This window comes from Hippopotamus amphibius, chromosome 2, assembly GCF_030028045.1.
Source record: "Hippopotamus amphibius kiboko isolate mHipAmp2 chromosome 2, mHipAmp2.hap2, whole genome shotgun sequence".
Lineage (NCBI taxonomy): Eukaryota > Metazoa > Chordata > Mammalia > Artiodactyla > Hippopotamidae > Hippopotamus > Hippopotamus amphibius.
In genome coordinates this window covers 11,575,974-11,599,593 of record NC_080187.1, presented here as the reverse complement: position 1 = coordinate 11,599,593, position 23,620 = coordinate 11,575,974, and the positions used below count along the sequence as shown (strand labels likewise).

At 36.1% G+C, this 23,620-nt stretch overlaps 1 protein-coding gene across 4 annotated transcripts in view; it reads right to left on the bottom strand.

Annotated features, from left to right (window-relative positions):
• DENND1A (DENN domain containing 1A) overlaps nt 1–23,620 on the bottom strand; it is a 517,643-nt gene that overhangs the window by 390,087 nt on the left and 103,936 nt on the right. For all 4 annotated transcript variants that reach the window (XM_057721732.1, XM_057721733.1, XM_057721734.1 and 1 more), the window contains exon 3: nt 5,190–5,233. In XM_057721732.1, the coding sequence (XP_057577715.1) occupies nt 5,190–5,233 (44 nt within the window). The remainder of the gene's footprint in view (nt 1–5,189; nt 5,234–23,620) is intronic.

Below are 23,620 nucleotides of genomic sequence, written 5' to 3'. Positions count from 1 at the left end.
ATCAGAATCTTTCAATCCACTTACACAGGTTACACTGTGAATAAATGAGTTTAAATGTTTTTTTTAGAGCATACCTGAAGCATGAACAGATGAAAACTCCATATTTAAGTAATTACATGCAACTCAGAAATGCCAATTTCCATCACAATTAGCCTAAGTTATGCAACATATTTTTGTTCCTTTTTAGTATATAGGTGATGTATGTTTTTACAATTTGCTTAACTGCCTATAGTGAAATTTTAAAATCACACAGACCATATAAAACCATAAAAGAAAGGGTACCTTTTTATTTTTCCCAATGTACCATGTTTCTACATTGCTTATAGAGCTTATACAAGAAACACTGTTAGTTTCTATATAAAGATTTCCATAAAAGTTTTATAGTTTCTATAAATGCATAAAGATTGTTGGTTTCATTATAACCTCTGTTTCAGTGCCAGTGGAAAGAAAAATTACCTGCAACTCTAAACAGCGATCTACATGTACAAGGACGGGTAGGTATGCTCAGACTTCTAGTTAAACAGCTCTAAGATACTTGCTATATTTCATCAAAATACAGATGAGTGCAGTGGAGAAGCAACTTCTAGCACAGTCAACTCTAATCACCACTCTTAGAACAAACAGGCTATAAAAAATGCAATTGTGAGAACAAATTATTAATTCTTCACATTTTAGTACAAGAAGTAAATTGTATTATAACTAATGTATTTTTAAATGGTAGGTGTAATGCCTATTATACCTGACACATTACAAGGCAATGGAAATCTTCTCTATGATAGGTTACCGTATCTTTATTCTAAATTATCCCATACTACCTATTATAATTACTAAAGGCTCATTTTTTAATCTGAAAAATTGTATGTTTTGAAGCCAAAGATGAGATTTTGATGAGAGCAGTGACCATAATTTGCTAACACGTTAATTTAACTATCCTTTTCTCCTTTAATTCAATTAGTATTCATTACAACTGCACTAATCACAATGAATAAGGTTTTACCAAGTATTTCCATAATTATGAATGAATACAGTAAGCATAATAGAATAATTATAAATCCACTTAATTAATTACAAGGCTATTTCCAGCAGGGAAAGATATTCATGTTTTGTTTTCTTATTTTTAATGCTAGATTGACATGTTGATATCTTTGAGAAACCATTTCCAGAAATGAAAGAAACACATTATTGTGATTCTGTTCTTTTTTAACAAAAATTTTCTACCAGACAGGCTTTATTAAGAGCCCCATTTTCAGAAAGCGGAGCGGGGGGTTGGGAGGGGATGAACTGGGAGATTGGGATTGCCATATATACATTACTAATAAAAAAAACATCAAATTGTACACTTAAAAAAAAGAGCCCCATTTTCTAAACTTATAGTAAGAGAATGAAAAGAATCCAGTTTAAGCTACCAAACCCAAAGTACCTTGAAAATTGTATCTGCAATTTAGTAATCTTAACCCTAAAAAGATAATTTAGACTAATTTGGATTACGCTTATGAGGGACACAATTTTTTAAATTTCACAAGTAAGTTGTTAGAGGTTTTTTTTTAAACACAGGATCCTTTCCAAGTCAGGATCCTACCAATGTTGATGTTTTAGTATTTAAACTAGCTAAGCATTAAACAAAAGCAGATGAATAAATAATATGAACTCTGAAAAGACCTTGCATTTGCCTTTGTTGTTATTTGTTTTTCTCTTTTAAAAAACATAGGCATGGCATATCTTTCAGGAATTAACAAAGCCTGTACTTTCAGGTTTTAAGACAGCAGGCCTACCAGATTTTAAATGAAACATTGAGTGCTACAGTGATTTAATGATTTTAAACCATAGATGTCATTGCAGTCTGAGGGTGTCACAGACAACTTAAGGAAAAAAAAACAAAAACAAAAAAAACAGGGCACAGAGAAATCACTTTGCCAGTAATTATAATCAAGAGTCCTAAAATGTGGCTCAGGCTGCTCATTACTTCTTCCTTCTGTATCAAGACCCTTATTTACATTTCAGATTACATTTTTTATGAAACAGTAAGATCTATCAGAGCTGAGAGGACTGAAATAATGAGGGGAAAACATTTTAATAAAACGTGTTGGGTCTGCATTACTTCCGTGTCAGAAAGAAAGGCTACTTCTGTAGTGATGGATCATTTATTCTGCTTCTAAATGAGAAGCAAAAAGATGAAACTGATGAACTTTTACTGCCCATTTGTCTTTAGCAGACAATTAAGACAGAGAAGATCAAACTGGATTATCATACCACGCAGACAACCGGCCCAACAGTAGTGCATCTCCGGGACCACAGATTTGTAACTCTCTTTTATCCCTCCCCTTTCTTCTTACTTCTTTTTCCACTCTAAAGGCAGTGCTAGCTTTGTGGCTCAAGGAGAGCCAAAAGGCTGGTCATCATTATTCAGTCACAGATGTCAATCTAACCTCCCTTTTTTCTCAGTTTCTAAAGCAGTGAGCCACAATAATTTGTGACAGATTCTTTTACTGTAAGGTACAAAGAACACACAGAATAAAACATCTAGCAGCAGCAAGCGTCTCTGATCAAGTGTGCTGGTACATGGGAAATACACTATATGTAAAAACAAGCACTAGTAGTTTAAGCGAATGGGGAGAAAAACTGGGGGGGGGGGGATGCTGTGGGTGTGTAGTAATAAGTGCTATATTTTGTGGTGAATTATCTCAAATATTCCTTATGGATTACATCATAAATGTTTTAATACTAGAAATGTTGTCTAGATTAAGTATACATTCAGTGTTTAAGGCTTGTATGTAATAGAAATATTTCTAAGAATTCCTTCATAATAGCACACCAAGGGGAAAGATAATTTGCTTAATCCAACAAATGCAAAGAAGAAAAAAACATATAAGATCAGAAGCGAAATTATAAAAAGGTAAGTAAGAAATATGCAGGTCTCATTTCCTTTAACAGATCAACTCTCTGATTTCTTGGAATTTTGAGGTAACTTCTCCAAACAAAGTAGAGCTTTCATTCATCCTTCATTCTTGAGTTATATGTGGTAAAGAAGGGAAACTCTGTGTGTCAAGCTGGAAGAGATGCTAAATAAGGCAGTGATGTGCATACACTCATAAACCTACATCCAGCCCATTAGTATCCTCCAAATTTCAAAACTAAGTCACTGATCTAAACAAAGAAAACAAATCCCTATCCTAAGAGCACTTTAAAACAGCTAAAAGTTATTTGATTCCTACTATAATTTTAAATTATTCCAACTTCAATATACACAATACTTGTAAGACTATCCATTAACTAAAGTAAAGAGAACTAAGTTCACAACACAGCAATACTTAACCAGGGAACTGGGCTCTATACGCAATGACAGAATTGATAATCTGTATTTCTCTCTGTTTCTATCCCATGTTTCATGCGTACGTATGTGGAGTGCCTGTATATATACATACCGTACCCAAACATAAACAAATACATATACTCAAAGAACTAAACATGAAAAAATAAACACCAACGTGTCACAGTAGTTATCTTTGAGTAGTAAAATTTTGATGACTTGTATTTTCTTTTCATTCTTTCTTTTAATTTATTTTCGTTTTATCTTTCTTTCCTAAATTGCTTTTTGCTCATGAACATATTACCATGCAATTTTTTTTAAGTTACACACATACACATACACACACACAGATCATGGTGCTCACAGATTTTCAGATATAGCAAGAAAACATGTTTAAAGGAATAAATCCAGATGTTAACTCTTATTTTAAGTTTTCTCCTACATAATTTTTTTCTCATTGGGTAATTCAGATCATGGGACCACAAAGGTTATTTACCTAGACAACAATATTTTAAAAAATGATTTTCTTAGGAGCTATGGTCTCAAGTCTATTCTAAACAATATTTTAAGATTTTCCACCCTTTAAACATTGTCTAAAGAAAAAAAAACCATTAATAAAAAGGTCCTATAATCTATGGATTGTGTAAATTAAATCCAAAGAGCTCAATCCCATACCAACTTAAGGTAAGATAAAAATTTAACTCTCCTGTTGGAAGATGAAGCAAGGGGTAGAGTGAGAAAATTACTATTTTTGTTAAATCTCATTTTAAAGTCTTGAGATCACATGCAAAGCAAACCATACCAGTTTTCTTGGGCTCTTGTACAGTAAAATCTCATGACAAAGCATCTCATTATCCTGATTATCCAGTTATATTCCTAGAGATGTATCAGATGCCTTGCCCCCTATACAACAGGCCACATTGCAAAGGTGTTACTACTACTGTACTGGATATTTATATTTCATTGTACTTATCCCCCATTCAAAGACATTTTTTAAATACACAAAATTAAATGGATGTACTTCAGAAAAATGTTTTTACTGTGTACAATATTCCACATGTGAAAGGCTTTATAAAATTGTTTTATTGTGTAATCAAGGATGCTTTTATTTCAAAACTGCTTTAAGAAGCATACCAAATTGCATGTTTGAACTAAAAATGTAAGGTGACTCCAAAAAGCTACAAAACATTTCTAATATTTCTCAAGATAGAAAATGGAATCCAGAATGTACAACCTAGATCTAATTATAAACAGTAGAGCAGCTTCAGAACTTCAGCAGTATTTTTTGGGTAAAATAGTTCCTTCCACTCCACTCAGTCCATGCTTGCAGAATGCAGGAAATTCAAGACAGCATAACCAACTGGCCAAACAACTTTCACTACCATCATTAGCACCACCCTCACCCCTAAATATCATTCCTATATGTGTATCTTCTCCTTTAAGTACTACCATAACACAGTTTCATAATCTATTTTCAATTCCAGGAAATGTTATAAACTTCCATCTTCCCTACCTTTTTGTTATGCTGGTTCTTGACTGCTTACATAGCATTAAAAAAAAAAAAAAAGTTCACAGGCAATCCATAAAGGATTTGCTAATGAACTGCAGACTGTAGCATACCTCAAAGTAAAAAGTAAATTTCTGATAGGCTTTCTTCCTTACTTTCTGTTCGTTTTTCCCCTGAAGGTAACACCCCAAATCTAGCACCAATATTTTCAATCCTACTTCAATATGCTTTATTTTTCGTCTTGGGTTCCTAATTACTGTTTCCCTTCCCTTCTAAAAATTCATTTATCTCTTTCAGTAAAAAGAACAGTAATAATATGTTGAACAACTCTGAAATAAATTTTGTCATGTAAAAAATTAATTACGCATTCCGAACCTGGTCACTGTAGTCCTCCGGGAATTGCCTCTGCACCTCAGGATCTGTAAATAATTGACAGATAATATTAATTGGCTTTGGATTAGTGAGCAAGCAGAGGATCACACATTAATATTTGATCAGAAGATGATAGCAGCCCTGGCAGGGGATCCAAGGGGGGCAGCTGAGGCTGCTATGTTGATGAGCACAAGGAAGGACTCGGCAAGGCACTCCCATTACCCTCCACCAGAAATATAAAAAAGAAAAATTTTAAAGACCTGATGCTACTGTTAACTTTAGACTATTACCTAATGCAAAAAATCTTGCCAGCTGCAAATTGCCCTCGATATATTTTTCCAGAGAAAGTGAGTCTTAAGCCTGCTTGACTTTTCTTCTCTTATCAGAAGCCTCCTTTTCATAGTTACAGATGTGGGCTTGATAAACCACCTTAAAGGCCAGTTTCAGATTGTGTGTGTTTTTGACAGGGGCGGGGGGCAGGGAGGTCAGGGTGGAGGGAAGGATTAAATAAGAATTCTTTCAAGGAACAAATGGAAAACTCCCTGCTGTTCAAAATAAAATATATCCTTCCCCCAAATATTTATGATCTCTTGAAAATAGATGAAGTTTTCTTCAAAAGAAAACAATACACTTTTAACTTGTCAGTGTTAACAAAATATCATGACATGAGATATTATGTTCTAACATAATTAGACTTGCTCAGAAACCATAAAAATACATAGGTGAAGATATCTTTCATGACCATCTGTTTAAAATGGAATTAGGAAAAGGGTCACTTGATTCTTCAATCATAATTGCAAGATAATCCAATGCCATCGTCTGTAAGTCAATACAGAAGTATAGTAATTAAAAGCTATTAGCACTCCATTTGCTATTGATTAGGAAAACATTCAATCTTTTCTAGTAAGAGAGAGATCTGATTCCTCAGAGACACATTAAGACGAGTGATCAGAATAATATCTATTTGAGAAATCATGTATCAATGCAAAAGGCTTGTGGAAAAGCACAATATTTGAAGGCCCCCAACCACAGTGATCACAATATATACTACTCAGTTTTCATATCTATCTTTTAAAATACCAGTTTACTTCTCCATGAAAGTTAATCCATGTAAAAGTTAAAACCTTCCATGTCACAAGATAAAGACGCAGTTAATTGTTCTGCAATTAAAGAATAAAAAAGGGAGAAAATTATAGGCCTATTCACAAACTACATTTAAATCTTAAAAATACCAGTTTTCAAGTCACTGAAGTCAATGGATGTTATTTTTCAAAACTCAAGACTGATAACAAAAGTAGAAATATTTAAAAGGTCACACCTAAAGCAGAGCTTCCCAAAATGGGTGGTGCAGAAAAGCTGAAACTATCTGTAGACTACTTCAGCTCTTGAAGTGTCCTCTGGTTGACTTAAAAACTAGGGATCAGTTTCTTTATTCTCATTTTCAAATACTAGGAAGAGATAAATGATGTGTGTAGAATTGTGGAGTAATCCCCCCTGTAGTACCTTGCAGGGCTGCCCTGGTAAGTCAGGGGAAGTAGCTGTTGCTTCTCTCTGGCCTAAAAGGCTGAAAATACACAAGGACTTGGCCCTCTTGTGACAGGAGGCCAGAGGGCGCTAATAGTGTGGCATGAAAAGCACTAGGTCTAGTAAGGGGTGGAGACTAGCCAGCAGGATGCGAAGAGACAGCCACACCTCTAAAAATGTGCTCTGGGGGTGGGGTTGAGGACCCAAAAAGAGGGCAGTGGCTATAATTCCTAAAACATACATAAGTGACTCTGTCCAGAAAAATAACTGCTATTTTAGGATTTAAAATTTAGTATTGAGACCCGCCCCCACCCCCCAATCCCCTCAAAAATGCAGCTCTAAGTCACTGAGGGACAGAGTAAAACAGAGGCTGGAAAAGCCACAAAATAACCTAAGCCTTATTTTTTTTCTTCCAGTTGTCATGTGGTTATTAACACTTACTCTTCAACCAGAAAACTTTATACAGAAATGGCTCACATACAAATCTTTAATATCAGGTTCTCTTTCCTGCAACAGTTTGCTTCTTGGGAACCACAAAATATCAATGGAAATAAAGACAGAATAAAACCAAAGACTACTTTTTATCACCATTTTCTGAGGGGATGAATATCAGAAACCACAATTTGTGGTATGTTCTTCAATTTAAAAAAATGTTTCTTGCTTTCAAGTGGGAAAAGGGTCTTTAAATCTCTTTAACAAACTAAACCAATATATTAACAAGAAACTACATTAAAAATTAACTTGTCATTTTTAAAATGTATTTTATTCATATATACAACATAGAATTGAAAGAAGAGAAGGAAAATAGATGAAAAGAAAGATCAACTTTTTTTTAATACACTGAAGTTAAGGATGACCATGGAACGCCAAGATGGGGGTCATTCAAAGCATATTATCCTCAACACTGCCTCAGTGGTAGGCAACATCGACCAAACACCTCCATCAACTAAACTCCTTCAACTGTCCTAAGACTAACCCCAGAGTGAGATTCCCAGATTTTAACAGAATCATGTTCCAAGATAATACACGGATTATTATTTACTATGATTCAAGCATAAAGCTTTTGATTCCCTTTCTTTAAGGCCCTGAGATTTACAAAAGCAAACTTCATGGGTCTTGAACACTCTCAAAAGCAACATTTAAAAAAAAAAAAAAAAAAAAGGCAATGCTTTTTAAAACCAAAGCCCAACCTATAAAGTTCCATTCAGTTAGCTCAAAGATCCAGTCTGATAGTTAATAAAACTATGAAAGCCATTTTCTAAAAATTAACACAAAAAGTAAAAATAACTTGTATGAATTTTCTTAAAATGTCTATTTTGCACAGGAGGTTGAAATCATGTTTCACATTCAGTCGATCATAACGCCATAATGTCACCAAAATATCGACATTGGAAACATCTGAGTTAAAAAGGTCCAAATACAATCTGCTTTTCTCAAGCAACACAACACCCGCCTTACTAACAGTTTCAGCATGGCACATGTACAAAACCTAGCACCCTGCAGTTCAGCAAACCGCCTTTAAATTTTCTGTCTGGCAGCAATCCACTTGCGTGTCTGTATGTTTTTACAAGTACTCTATGTATTTCATTGCATCAGCTGCATTTCTTTCAGTTTTAAGTGGTCTGGGAACATTTTATGAAATGTTCTATATCTTTATATGGAAAATAACATATACTGGAAAACTGTGCATCGATCTAATATTTATACATCTATTTCTTTACCCACCATCCAATGCTATAATTGCTAATGCTCCAAAACTTCTTCTCACATTCATACCCTCATTGCCAAATGCAGTGTCACCAAACAGCTAACTTTCAACACAAAAATCTGCAGATGAGAGCACTACCATGGAAAAAAGTAACATAACAATTTGTTTAGGCAATTGGCAGTAAGAATAGTTATCAGCATATGTCAAGCTTTCTCTCTAATAAGTGTCCCTCTGACAGAAAATTAAGAACATAATATAGTAATGCATTATTCTTCTTTCTCTACAACTTTCTCCAGGTTCAAATAATAGATTCTTACAAAATTAAAAATCAACTTCAACATCTCCCAGGAAAATATAATCTTTTTGTTGAAAAGTATTTAAAATATCTTGCTAACAAGATGTATGGTATGGAAAAGACTATACATGACTTAACCACATAAGGATAAAAGAGATAGCTGGCTCTAGAACAAGGCTTTGCATTATGTCAATCTGATGAGAAACTACCTTCTCTCAGCACCACGACCATGCAAGAGGGTGATCCCACACAGACACATGTGCACCACTTCCACTGGAGGTCACAAAAGCATTTCCACATTTAAAACAGACATTTCACAGCATAGGACTCCCCACAGCACAGTCTCATTCAGGAGCAGAACATGACCATACTTAAAAGCCTACGTCTTCACAGCAAAAAAACAAAAACAAACAGAAAAAAACTGATCTCAGAACAAATGCCTTAATTTTTTTTTTAAAGAAAAGCTAATTTTCTTCTATCTCAATAGTCCATGTCTTCTAGTCTTTTACTACAACATACTTTTAAATCTTTAAGATATACCAGATTGCCACAGGATGTTTAATTAATAGAATAAGAGTTTGGGCAAGACTTACTGGAAAGGCACTATAAATTATTTTACACAGGCTCCAAAACCTTGAGTTCTGCCTTAGGCTTAAAGTTTCTAGAAAACGTGGTAGACAGATCTTTTACAACAGAAATGCAAAATAATTCATAAAAGTACTGTGCTTATGTATGAGGGCTCATTTGTAGATTGGTAACTAATAAGTGTATACACACACACACCCCTCACCAAATTATTTTCCTGTTTTTCTGTGTCATACCAATGACTGACTCCATTTGAAGGGTCAAGGCATGACACTTTAACTGATTATTGAAAAATACACTGACTTCATTTTCTGTGAAAGGTGTAACAACTGCATAATAATCAAATGTTACAATCTTCTATAACTGGAGCTCTTTTAGGAAATTTAAGAGAAACTGCAAATGTAGCCATTAACATAGGCATTTACACTGCTTTCACTTTCAGCATGCCAGGTATCAAGGTATAAAGCATTACATTTAGTGCCGACTAAATTTATCTAGTCATTATCTCTAGGATATTTCCGTCAATAAGAGACAAAATATTAAGCATATTTAAAGCTTATAACGATAAAAATCTGCCCCTTAAAAGTGAGACTTTAAAATTAGCTATAAACGATATAATCTCATTGTTCAATTTCATGGAGTTTAAGATACTATCTTCCTCTCCCCAAAACCACAGATGTTAATCCCAGCTGTAATCAGATTTAATTTTCCAGATGAGAAGATGGGAATATGCTGCAAACGGGTAATAGTCCATTACACTGCTTTTTCCCTAATGACATTTTCAATTTTTATATACTAAAAATATAGACCCTCAGAAGATGGTCTGAGAAGTTGTACATCCTGAGGACAAACTCAATCCTCCTCAAAACACACTTAAAAATAAGCTTTCTTTTAATCTTTAAGAGGAAAAGTTAGTTTTTTGTATAATGTAGAATTAAAGTTTCTTGACAGTATGATTGCAAACTGGACTACACTAAACTAATAAAGAGCTTCAAGGATACTACCTATTAAATCTGCTACAGCTATAAAAACTCTGCTTCACCTACTTTGTATCATAAAATACCTGAATCAGTAGTTTAGCATTTTAGCCAAATACAATTATTCTAGTAAATTATTTCATTTATGATAGTTAAAACTCACTTATTAAAAATATTTTTGAAAGGAATGTTTCATAGTTTAAAAAAAAATAACACATTTTCCTTTTCTGTGACAATGAAACAAAATGGTTTATGTTCTTTCCTTTAAAAATATTTTTTAATTAAAAATTATTCATTTCAAAAAAAATTTGATTCCAAAATGCAGGTTTTATTCTAAAAATACAAAGGAGTATAATTCACAAAATTTTTAAAAATTCATTTCAAAGTACTTTAAATGAAGTATTGTATGTACAAATGGAATTTCTTACTTTAAAAATCTATTCTAGGTATAACCTTTTTGCTATAAAACATGAAGAATGTAAGACATAAAAATTTTGAGTCAGCACCAATTTTAAACCATGTTTCTATTCTAGCCTTTTTCCTCAACACTGGCATTTAAGATACATTCAAATACTACTTCACAGCAGCCAGCCTGATAAACACAGGAATAGTTCACCATCTACACCTATAATGCAAATCCAAATAGCATTATTCAGTAAAGGAGAGCACAGCCCACCTCAGTATGGCAAGCAATGGAACCATTCATGCGCCAGATTCCTCCTCAAGCTAACATATTCTGCCTTTCAGACATATCCTGCTCTGATGTGACTATTTATGAATAAACAGCAGACACTGACCTATTGTTTTCGATTCTTGGAGTTATGAATGTAGTACAGTTACCAATTAAGTGAATCAACAAGTACTAAATGCATCAGCTGTTCTACAAATAATGAGTCCATTGACATTATGCAGTAAAATCTAGGGAGTTTCATCTTTCTTTCTAGAGAATGCTGATAGATTCTGACCAGTAAATGCCACAACTTACTGATAATGTGAAATATTTCTCATAACCAATTTCACCTACAGGAATATAAGTCTGATCATTAACCAAACTTTTGCTGCATAAACCCAAAAATCAAACCTAAGTCAAATTCCAAAGGGAGATTTAAAATTGAAAAGAGAGGGTGTGCTGGAAGGGAAAGAAAAAAAATCAAAAGAATATGTTCACTTACACTTACCTTTTTCCTTACTGAATATCCTAGTTTTCAATTTTCATTATTTAAGTATTTATGGTTTCTTATATTGGTTCAAAGTCTGGAACTAATCCGTAAACACCTATCAAACTGATAAATACTGATGGTTTTTAATGGTTATATTCTCAGGCTTCCATTACTTTATGAGTTAAGATTAGTTTTACCCCACCTTTTTGAATAAGTACCATACGTATCAAATTTTTATTCCAATGTGAATAATTACTTCAGACTTAACCTAAAGGACAGCTGTGCCCTGTATGTACTACAAAAGTGATATCACTGCATATGGTCTTCATTAACAGATATATCACATTTGTCAAATTTGGTGAAAAGAGATAACTTAATTATCTACTCAAATAAAAACTATTGATTGAGTACCCACTATGTGCCAGGCACTATAATAGGCATTTTACATAAAATGTCTAATTTTATCTTCATGACAAACCTACGATATTGGGACTACTAATCAATTTTATCATAGTTAAAGAAAGCAATAGGTTATTACTAGTCCAAAGTTAGAAAATTAGTATTTATACACGGCACAAATACTCTGATGTGACTAGCCCAATTGATGAATAAGCCATAGTCTTTGCTCTCCAGGAGTTTACAATCTAACTCTAACAGAAAATACAAAGAATAAAACAAGCAATCATTACAGGGCCTGGTAAATGCTGTGCTAGGGATTAGCAGAGGGGCACTGAGCCTAGTCCTGGCCAAGACAGAAAAAGCTTCAGGGAAGAAGTGGCAGAGCCAGGTGTGGAGTCTGGGACTACACCAGGGTTCATCTCATATCACCACACACCCCTTCTGAACAGCCTAGGGAACACTGAGTAAGTATTTTCTGAGTCAAGGGCCCATGTTTTACTTAGCTTTGTCTCCTACAAAATGTCCTGAAGATTATATATATCCAACAGTTACTCTGGCATAAAAAATAGAAGAAAATAAATTCATTAAATACCCTATCTTTCCAAATGGATAAAAGGTCAATTTCAAAACACTGAATTGAAAAGAAGCCTTTGAATACTACAGGCTTCCTATAGATACACTGGCATATAGTAAGCACACGATAAATACTAGTTGTTATATTATTAACCCCAGTGGAGAAATAAGCAAGCACTATAAATTAGATGGCTACAGATGTATAGGTGTGCCTCAAATTGAAAATACATGTGTTCCTGAAATAAACTTTTATAAACCCAATTAAAATGTTCCCATTGCCTGCTATTACTTACTTAGAAATGTTACAACTTTATCAGAAACTGATTTTCTCTTCATCACCAGTGGTTCAAAAATCCTTTAGCTACGGTTTATTTGCCTCCTGGCATCTGTTTGCTAATGATCTGTAAACATCAAATGCACTAGGGAATCTCCCAGACTTACTGAAACCCTGAGGTGAATCTCTGTATAAATTGAAAGACCTTTCTGCTAATTCCTTTGCTTTCTAAGTTTGCATTCTGGATTTTAGAAACAGTTTCATTAAAGATTTTTACAGTAAAATTTATAATGCTATCAGCTACCACTTACTGCATGCCTAGGTATACCAGTATTGCCATAGGTAGTTTATTTTATTATCTTATTTAATCATAACAACAACTCTGCCAGGTAAGTAGATGTATCCTTATTTTATAAATAAGAAAAGTGAGGCTCACTAAGAACAAATTCAGAGTTTAGTAACAGAGCTGGGATTCAGCCTAGAACCATCAGACTCCTAAGAAACCAACACTGGTTTTCTTTTTTGGCTTTATTTATTTATGTCCTCCTGTTGATCTGTCTTCTAGTCATTATTGTGACTCAACAATAAGAATACATCTGGACAAATAACTAAAACATGTTGTTATGAAACAGGCCTCAGCAGATTATGAATGAGAGCTTTCCAATTTCTCTATTTAAATTTCTTTGCCAAGTTCAGGAAATAAATAAAATGACTCCAAAGTAACTAGCACTCAATTCAACTAGTAAATATAGTATTTCAAAGATAAATTCATATTCAAAACTTAGAGTAATTATGAAGGCTAAAGGTTATCCTTGTATCATCTATGAAAAAACTCATTGGCTAAACAGAACGAATAAGAACACAAAAAAATGTTTCCCTATGTAAGAAAATGTATTTCCAGGTACCTCTAAACCCCACTGAGAACTAAGGTCAAACTAGTACATACAGTAAAGATAAAGCTGATACCCCAGCAAGGGAAACACTATGCCTGTCCACCAGAAGACTCTTACACCAAAATTCCACCTCTCTTCCCCGGAGGGACAAGCCATTGTTGTCTAGTTGTTATCCGTATCATTAGAGAAGCAGTGCCTACATCCTTTATCACTTTTGTGCACAAGGTAAAATATACATAACATAAAATTTGCCATTTTATCCATTAAGTGTACACTTCAATGGCATTAGGCATATTCACATTACTGTACAACCATCACCACCATCCATTTCCAAAACTTTTTCATCTTCCCCAACTGAAACTCTGAACCCATTAAAAAACTCCCCATTGTTCCCTCCTCCCCACCCCCCAGCCCCTGACAACCACCATTCTTCTTTCTGTCTCTATGAATTTAACCACTCGAGGTACATCATGTTAGTGGAGTCACACAATATCTGTCCTTTTGTGACTGGCTTATTTCACTTGGCATAATGTCGTCAAGGCTCATCCATGTTGCAGCACGTGTCAGAATTTCCTTTCTTTTTAAGGCTGAATAATATTCCATTGTACGTACACACCACATTTTGTTTATCCATTCATCTATCTATGGACATGAGTCTCTTCTATCCTCTTGCTACTGTGAATAACGTTGCTATGAACATGGGTGTACAGGTATTTGTTCAAATTCCTGCGTTCACTTCTTTTGGATATTTATCCAGAAGTGGGAGTGCTGGATCAGATGGTAATTCTACATTTAATTCCTTTGAGGACCTATGCCACTTCTAATATGTTTTAAGACCTTTATGTTATTAAAAGGCTAGAATCCTTAGCCTGGCTGTTAAGACCAACCCACTCAACTTCATCTCTGCTTCTTAAAGATAAATCCCCAAGCCTAGCCTGCCTGATCAGCTCACTTCCCCATAAAACTTGACGTGCTTCGCTCATTGTTCTCCTCTTCTTACATCTAAATCAGACTCCTCCAAGACATGCTATTAGGCATCAGAATTTATAAATGTGGCCAAAGATATATTCTTATATGAATTAACATTCAATCACCCTAGGACTTAAAAAAATTTAAAACACAAGGAACCATGTCCTCCATCAAAAGTGCAATGAATTTTACATGTAGCTGGTAAAGGAACAGCAAAGCTGGTACATTTACTTACGTTGCTCCCGAACTCAAGAAGCTCCTTTCACTTGTTTTCTAGCACTCACGCTCAGCCGGCAGCAAAATTCTCAACCTCTTCTAAGTTCCCTTCACGTTCTTACTGTGGCCAAAAGCTGGCTTCCTCTGGAGCCCTCTCAGGTGGTGAAAGGTTTCCTCTCCCCCACTCCTTCCACTGGCCTGGAGGGGCGTTGGCCTGCACTCCTTGTTGTCACTTCCAGAACTTTTTCCCTCATTTTCCAAAACCCCAGATTTCAGCTTCAAGTCACCAGACTACACCCGCCACCCCACTCTGCTGTCCTCTACTGATCCCAGGGTCACTCCTCGTCCCTTGAATCTTATGGAAACTGCACACTGCCCCTCACTCTACCACTACGCCCACCACAATCTTCCCAATTTTATTGACACTACATATTCACATAGGTGATCCTTCTAAATCCCAGAATTCTTGACTCCTTGGCCTCCTCTCCATCAAGGAACTTGTCCTCTACCCAATCTCAGCTACTCACTCTCATGGTCATATCCAAACTCTACAGTTACCAATAACTGAAACTCCCTCAATAATCACAATTTCAAGTACCTCAGTACCCAACCATGACCTACCTCCTTCCCTTCTAGATCATTTCCTATAGCAATCCAACTTCATTCTTCAATCCCACCAGACATTCATTCTGTCAATCTTTTCACTACTCTTCATCCACCTCAAGTCGACACTGTCCTATTTACCTAGCTTAAATTCTATTTAGTAACTGTTCCTGTACTTACCTCCTTGACTCTTCCATGCCTCTCTTACTTTGTCATCCTCACTTGGCAAAACCACAAACCCTGTTAAATCCAGCTATCTACCTGCACCCTTGTGCCTGAAGCAAACCACACAACTGTGCTGACTTAATATAACTTTAAATGTGGATTACTCACTGTAAGTGAGCTTTAATGTGACTTGGTAATTATACCACATTTTCCTTAAGTCATTACTGTCTCACTCTCCTTAGTGACTATTTCATACTTTCTCCTCTCCCATCAAACCTCCAACTTTCCCCAACCTCAACTGCCACTAATTATCTTACTTGCCCCTTCACTGAGAAAACCAAATAATCAGAAGAAAACTCTCACAAGCCTCCTCCACCACTTCTACCCACTTATTATCTGACTCCATAGACTCTGCCTTTATCCTATTACTATGAAGAACCCTCCATACCCCTTGCAAAGGCCCCTCCTCCACTTGTGAACTAGGATCCTCTCCCCTCTCACAGCTCAGACATTGCTCCACCAATCCTTTTGTTCTCTTAATTTTACCTCTCTGCTGGATCTTTCCTATCAGCATGCAAACATACTGTTATTTCTGCAAATATTTTTAGAAGGTCAAGCCCACCTCCCCACCATGGCTACCACCCCATTTCTCTCATTCTCTTTAAAGCTATAGTCGTCAAACGAGTATCCATACTCATTGTCACCAATTCCTGTCCTCCTACTCTCTTGAATCCATGCCAACCAAGCGTTCACCCCACCAATTCTCTGAAACAACTCATGTATCAATGACCTTCTTACTGTTGACGTCAATTATTAATCCTCAGTCCTCATCTTACTTGACCTTTAGCACCATTTGACACCCCTGACTACTTCCTCCTCCTTGAACCACTTTCTTCATGTGGCTTCCAGAGCATCGTACTTCCCTGTCTCACTGCTGCTCCTTGGGCTTCTTGCTGATCTCTTCCTATAGAAGAGTCCCAGAGTTTAGTCCTTGGACTTCTTCACTTTTTCTTCCTGATGTCCTTCTTTGCTGGTATCTTTCAGTTTCATCACTTCAAATACAAATATGCACTGTCAGCTTTATATTTCTCCAGCTCAGATCTCTCCCAACTCCAGACTCATTTATCTGTCTACTCCACATCTCCACTTGGATGTCTAACAGACATCTCAAATTTAACATGTCCATAACTGAACTCCTGATCTTTCCCTCACATTCAGATCCAATCTGTCAGCCAATCCTGTCAACTAAATCTTCAAAATATATTCAAATTCTGACCATTTCTCTCCACCTCCTCCACTACCACTCTGGTTTAAGTCACCAACATTTCCCACTTGGATTACCACAATAGTCTCCTAAAAGGTTTCCCTGCTTCTGATTCCTTATAGATTCTTTTCAAAACAGCAGCCACAAGTGGAGAAAGCGGGGGGAGTGGAGGGGACGAATTAGGAGATTGGGATTGCCATATATACATTACTAATAAGAAAAAAAATATCAAATTGTACACTTTAAATATATGCAGTTTATTGTATGTCAATTATACCGCAATAAAAATTCTTAAAAACACACACACAAAAAAACCCCAAAACAGCAGCCACAGTAATTCTGTTAAACTTAAGCCAGGCACTCTTATGTTTTCCCTTCACCAGCAATTCTCTGACCTCACTTCCTAATATTCTCCCCTCCTAATTCTGTTCCAGCCAGGCTGGCCTATTTGCTGTCCTCAAACATGTAAGCCATGCTTCCACTTGACGGCCTTTGCGCTTGCCGTTCACTCTGCCAGATAAACATCAAGGAATAAGGCATGTGCTGTAAGTCTTCATTCACAAGTTACTTTCTCAGTGTGGTCTTCCCCAATCACCTTATTTAAAATTATAATTTTTCCATATCCCTGATATTCCGTAGTCTCTTTTCCTGTGTTATTTTTCTCCTTAGCACATTTTACCACCAAACATACTATATACTATCTTATGTTTTCCCTTACTAGTATGTATGATTTAAAATGGAAGGGATTTTTGCTTTCGTTCACTGCTATATCCCCAACATCTGGAATAGAGCCTAGCAAATAAAAACTGAATGAATGAAAGAGGGAATGAGGGAAGGGAACAAAAATTCAACTACTCCTTCCAGCAAACAATTTGGTAATATACTTCCAAATCATGTGTGTGTGTGTGTGTGTGTGTGTGTGTGTGTATATATAATATATTATTTACATCATATATGTTCTATATATTATATATATGTTATTATTACATTATGTTACTATTACTATTATTACTACTACTTTTACTTTACTTCATTATGATACTTCTTACAATCTCCCTCTATGGGCCCTCCAGTATTAGAGAGGTTGTTGGGCTAAAAACTATTACAGGATCCTGCAACTGGCATACCAGGTGTGATTCAGGCGCTGCCATTCAGATACACCTGGGAGAGACTTGAAATCAGCACAGGCAAGTGGGGAGCCAGGAGATAACATGAAGAATCTATTTTTCTGATGCAGAACTAGCAGGAATGGCATGATGGCTCTGGAGGCAACAACCTTGGCGGAGACTTCCTGAGCCCACAGGGCAAAGATGGGAATATCCCAGGGCTGACAGTTGGGAGGACAGCTTCCAGATTCCCCCAACTTCCTGACCGTGGCACAGGCAGTAGTTCTCTCGGTGTTACTCTGCAGTGTTACTTCTGCAGTGTTACTCTGAAAGTTATTCCTGGAGATTCAGCCTAAAGCCTATTCTTCCACCCTTTCTGATTATTATGTAAAACCGATTTCTCTGTAGTCAATCCTTTTTCTGATAGAGTTATCTTATCTTCAACTGGACTTTGACTGATACACATCTTGTGCATACCTCTGTCCTGTATTTATCACACTGGACTATTATCTTCCATTTACTTGCTGACCTTCCCTACCTAACCCTAGCTTTCTTGACAGAAACACTTTTAACTATCTTGTTTCCTGTTTACCTAGAACAATATCTGACTCACAACACACAATCATTTTTTTTAGTAAGCTTTTAGACAATTGCAGTAACCATTATAAATATGAGAAAGATTTGGCATGAATATTAAAGCGCTTGCCTGGGAATCAGCAGGCCTAGATTCTGCCGCTATGTGATCGTAAATAAGTCTCTAAACCTGAATTCTCTCAAACACAAACTGAAATTTTTTTACTAAATGAGGTTTCTTGACTCAAATTGTATGATTCTATGATCTAAAATCCTTAGACAACTCATTGCTTTGATAAGACATCTGTGTTTTAAGTAACCTTTAAAGCAGGGTGGCCCTGAGGAAAGCAATTCTTTCTTGTTTTCCCTGTGGCCAACCACCCTACAGAGTTAATATGACTCTCACAAGAGACAGAAAACAATTCTAAAGTCCTTTCAATGAAGTAAAATTCTACATTTAAGCAGCAGCGGCTATTTAAATATCATTCTATTTATGCCTTTTAAATTAAGGATTTAGGAAGTCTGAACACTAAAATACATATTTCCCATTAAGAAGCAATTAGGTAACTCAATAAATTGTCCTAAACCAGACCTACACACTTGACGTAACAATAAGAATTTTAAAGACTCAACTCAGCCTCTCTGAGTGGCTCCATGACTTTGCTTCCATGGTTTCACTTTGTAATGTGGAGGGGTTTCCTCTCTCTTGCTATTATTGTAAAATCTGCATTCTGTAAAGGTCCAGCCTCCATTTCAAGAACCAATAAAACCTTGTAGGAGATAACAGGATTCTTGGCTTGGAGTAATTCTATATCTCTCCTTCTCAATTTGCATTTCCACAGTAGTGGTGTTTAGAAAAACACCATCGCGTGTGTGCTTTCATGCTACAAGGCAACTCTTCCTGGGTGGAATTCATCAAGATTCCCCTAAGCTTCTGGGCTCTACAATCATGCTGAGGGCACAGCTGAGTGGAGCTAGGTGAGGAACCAGAGGAAGCAGGGCATACAGGATATGTGGGGGGTTGGGGGTGGAAGGGCAGTTAAGTGAGCAGCAGAGGCTGGTACACAAGGGGAAGGGGAGGGAAGAAAAACAATTCAAACCCCATGGTGCCTAAAGCTAATCACTGTCAAAGTTTCAGTAACTTCTTTCAGCTCTTCTCCAAGCCTGAATAAACCAGGATTCTCAGAGAACTAGCCTGTGCTCAGGGTGCACTGAGACAAAGGTATAGCAGCAAAAGCTGTCATCTTATTGCTTCTCGAAGACTTGCTCACACGGTCCCTCACCTTTGAGTAAACAAGCAACTCATCCCTTAGAATAGGAATGTGGCTTTGTTCGGGTTAGTTCTTCCCAGCTGCAATCTGGGGTTTACTGAATTCACAGGATGCAGCAAACACAGATTGGAGAATGCTTTCCCCAGACACTGACTACATCTTCTCTCTATGCATCCTAGTAGGGACAAACCAGCCCTGCACTCCACTGCACCACCACAGCCCTGTTCTATGTCCAGGTATCATTCCTTCCTCCAGTATCTCATCCTATGGTAGACAACCCATGTACTGCTGCCACAGTAGCTCAACATACACAGCCAAGTTCTGCTATGCTCCTTTCTGGGGCCCCCTGGCACTTACAGGATTAAGTCTGCCTCATAAAATTTTTAGGATTAAGTAAAATAACAGATGTGAAGCACTTTGAACAATGACTGGCATCTAGTAGATGCCTAATACTCTTTTTCCACCCACATGCAGAAAGCATATAAAAACAATAAACAACTTCAGAGGTAACCGACTATTCAGTTCCTCTGACTGTGACCTTCTGTTTATGTAGCATTGGAGTCTTTACCAAAGCTGTATTTCCAAGCTGTACTTGAAATCCTGACCTTTCCCAGATAGCCCTGCTGTATTGTTGGCTCCCATTCCTTTCCAAGTGAGATGCCTGATCTTTCACATTTGTCCTGTTGTCCTGATTATGCCCAACAGGAGCTCTTACTAATTCATGCTGGGCTCCTCACCTGTCCTTGCCCTCAGCTGCCCATCATTGGCCCTATCCAAGAAGGTCCAATCTCGAGAACCAGTGATGTGAGGCTGTCAAACTACCCTGACATCATTTCCCTTCCCAAGTGAAAAAAGGGGTCCAGTGAACTAGTGGGTCACTCATTGCAAGATTATTTTTACATACTCACTACTAGTGGTATATTAGGCACTAAGAGGGCATCAAGAGACATGATCCTGTAGTCTCTCCATGATAAAACACAACAAATACTCCCCTAAAATGGCCCAGGTACAACAGAAATTAAGAAGGTCTGGAAAGGAAGGGTGACTAGGCAAATTATAAGAAAGTAGTAGCTTCTGCTAGAGAATTGTATCCACTGTCCTTTCACATCAACATTGTCCGGAGTTACCTAGGCAGCCAAAATTTCAATTTGAACTTGAATTTTTTTATCCTTCTTGCCTTAAGCCTTGACCAGACCTTGTTAAACAATCAACTGGGCCTCTCCTTCCCCTCACAGCTTCCAAAGTTGCAAGTATTTCCCAAAGAGATGGAACACCAAACCCCATACCTTACCACACTGAAAGATGCCAGAAAAGGGTTGCAAAGAGATGCTGAAGTTTTACAATCTCTTAACTGCTGTCTTTTCCCCTACCTCATCAGATTAGCAAAAGTTCAAAGTATGAGAAACATCTGGCGCAATTGAAAATCTGCGGAAATAATCACTTTCATATAGTTGGTAATTAAGAATGTGGTTGGAGGGTGGGGGGGAGTTGAGGGAGGGAGGGAATACGGGAATATGTGTATAAATACAGAGGATTGAATTTGGTGTACCACAAAAAAAAAAATTGATAGAAAAGCGTATGTTTAGGTATACATAGGAATATAAAATGGTGCAAAAGTAATTAAATTTTTTTTCCAGAAATGGAATATTCTATATTTAAGGAAATGCTGAAATAAAGGAATATTTCAGGAAAAAAAAAAAAAAAAGAATGTGGTTGGATGGAAAGTAATTTAGTATAATTTTCACTAGCACAAATAGAATCAATTTTAAACGTCTATGCCTTTTAAACCACCGATTTTACTTCTAGGAAAGCATCCATGGAATTCATGGAGATCACTGTCTTCTACAAAGAAGTTTATTACAGAGTAGTTCAAAATACTGAAAATATGAAAACACCTAAATAATCAACAGGGCAATAGTTACATAAACTATGGTAAATCTATGCAAAAGAATATTATAGAGTCATTAAGAGTGATTTAGAAAAAAAAGAAAAAAAAGAAAAAAAAGAGTGATTTAGGAGAATGTGGAGCACCTGGAACTCCCATATACTGTTAGGAACAATAAATTGGTACAACCACTTTAGAAATTATTTGACAATATTTAACAAGGCTAAACAAATATACACCTACCTTATGACCCAGCAATTCTACTCTTAGACATATAGCCAAGAGAAATAAGTGTACATGTTTACCAAAAGACATATATAAGAATATTCATGGTAGCTTTATTGCTAACAGTAAAACAAAAGTGTCAATCAACAGAAGGATGGATAAATTGTGATCTGTTCCTACAGTGGAATACTATATAGCAATCAGAAAGAATGAACTACATGCAACAACATGGATGAATCTTGATCAAAAGAAACTACATGATCCCATTTACATGAAGTTCAAAACCAAGACTAATATATAGTGACAACAATCAAAACAGCAATTGCCTCTGGGGGCAGGAGGAGAAGGGAGGATACTGACTAGGAGGAAACACAAGGGAACCTTCTAGGGTGCCACAACTGGTGTTTTCATCAGCTTTACTGAGGTACAACTGACAAATAAAAATTGTATATATTTAAGGTACAACTTGATGTTTTGATATATGTAAACAATGTGAAACAATCAAGCTAAGTAATCTATCCATTACCTAATATAGTTACCTTTTTTGTGTGTGGTGAGAACACTTAGGATCTACTCTCTTAGCAAATTTCAACTGGGTATTGTTAACTACAGTCACACTGCTGTACCATACCTGAACCTGAGAGTGGTAGGGGTTACACAAGTGTATACATACATCAAGCTGTACACTTAACCTTGTGGGTTTACCTCTTTGTAAACCACAATACATTTTTTAAAATAATGAAGTGGTTAGAACATGTATAAGTGACATGAGGTGTCCTTTTTAATAATTTTTAATTGAACTTCTGAAATACTCTTATATTGATTGCCATAGAGATTTAACAAATATTAACTCTTTTATAACTTGTCTTTGGTATATTTCATATATTACATACTTCACCCATGTTAAGTCTAAAATTCAATGATTATTAGTAAATTTACCAAGTTGTACAACCATCACCATTAAGCCAGTTTTAGAACATTTTCATCAACCTAATGAAGTTCCTCATGCCCCTTTATTGTTAATCTATTTTCCTACTCATGTTCCAAGCAACCATTAATCTATCTGCCCCTCTAGATTTGCTTTTTCTGGACATTCATCTAAACGGGATCATGTGTGGTCTCTGCATCTTGCTTCTTTCCCTCAGCATAATGTTTTTCAAGTTCATCCATGCCATAGCATATATCAGTACTTTGTTCCTTTTTATAGTTGAGTAGTTTCCCGTTATATGAATATACCACATTTTGTCTATTGACTCACCAGTTGATGGACACAAATATTAATTTTTGCAACATTCCTATTTACAAATATAGCTAAAGGGTCACCTCCCACCCTCATCCCATTCTCCCCCTCCTCTCCTTCCCAGAAGTCACCATTGTCTTGAGGTTGATGTGCAGCCTTCCCCTTCATGCTTTTATACTTTTAATTCAGATGAGTGCACCCATGACAAAACACAGAGTTGTTCTGTGTTTTTAACATTTCCATATCTGGTTTACTATATGTAATATTTTTCAACTTGCTTTTTTTACTTACAGTAATATTTTTGAGGTTTGTTCATTCTGTCTCAAGTACTCATAGATTGGACTCATTCATTTTTACTGCTATAATATTCTCCAACTATGAATAAGTCATAATTTATCCATTTCCCCTATTGATGGCCATTTAAGTCTTCAATATTTTTTTACTCAAAAAAAAAAAAAACGCTAAAAACACTTTTTTATTATGTCTCCTTGTGCACATGTGAGAATTTCTCTACATTATCTATGTAAAA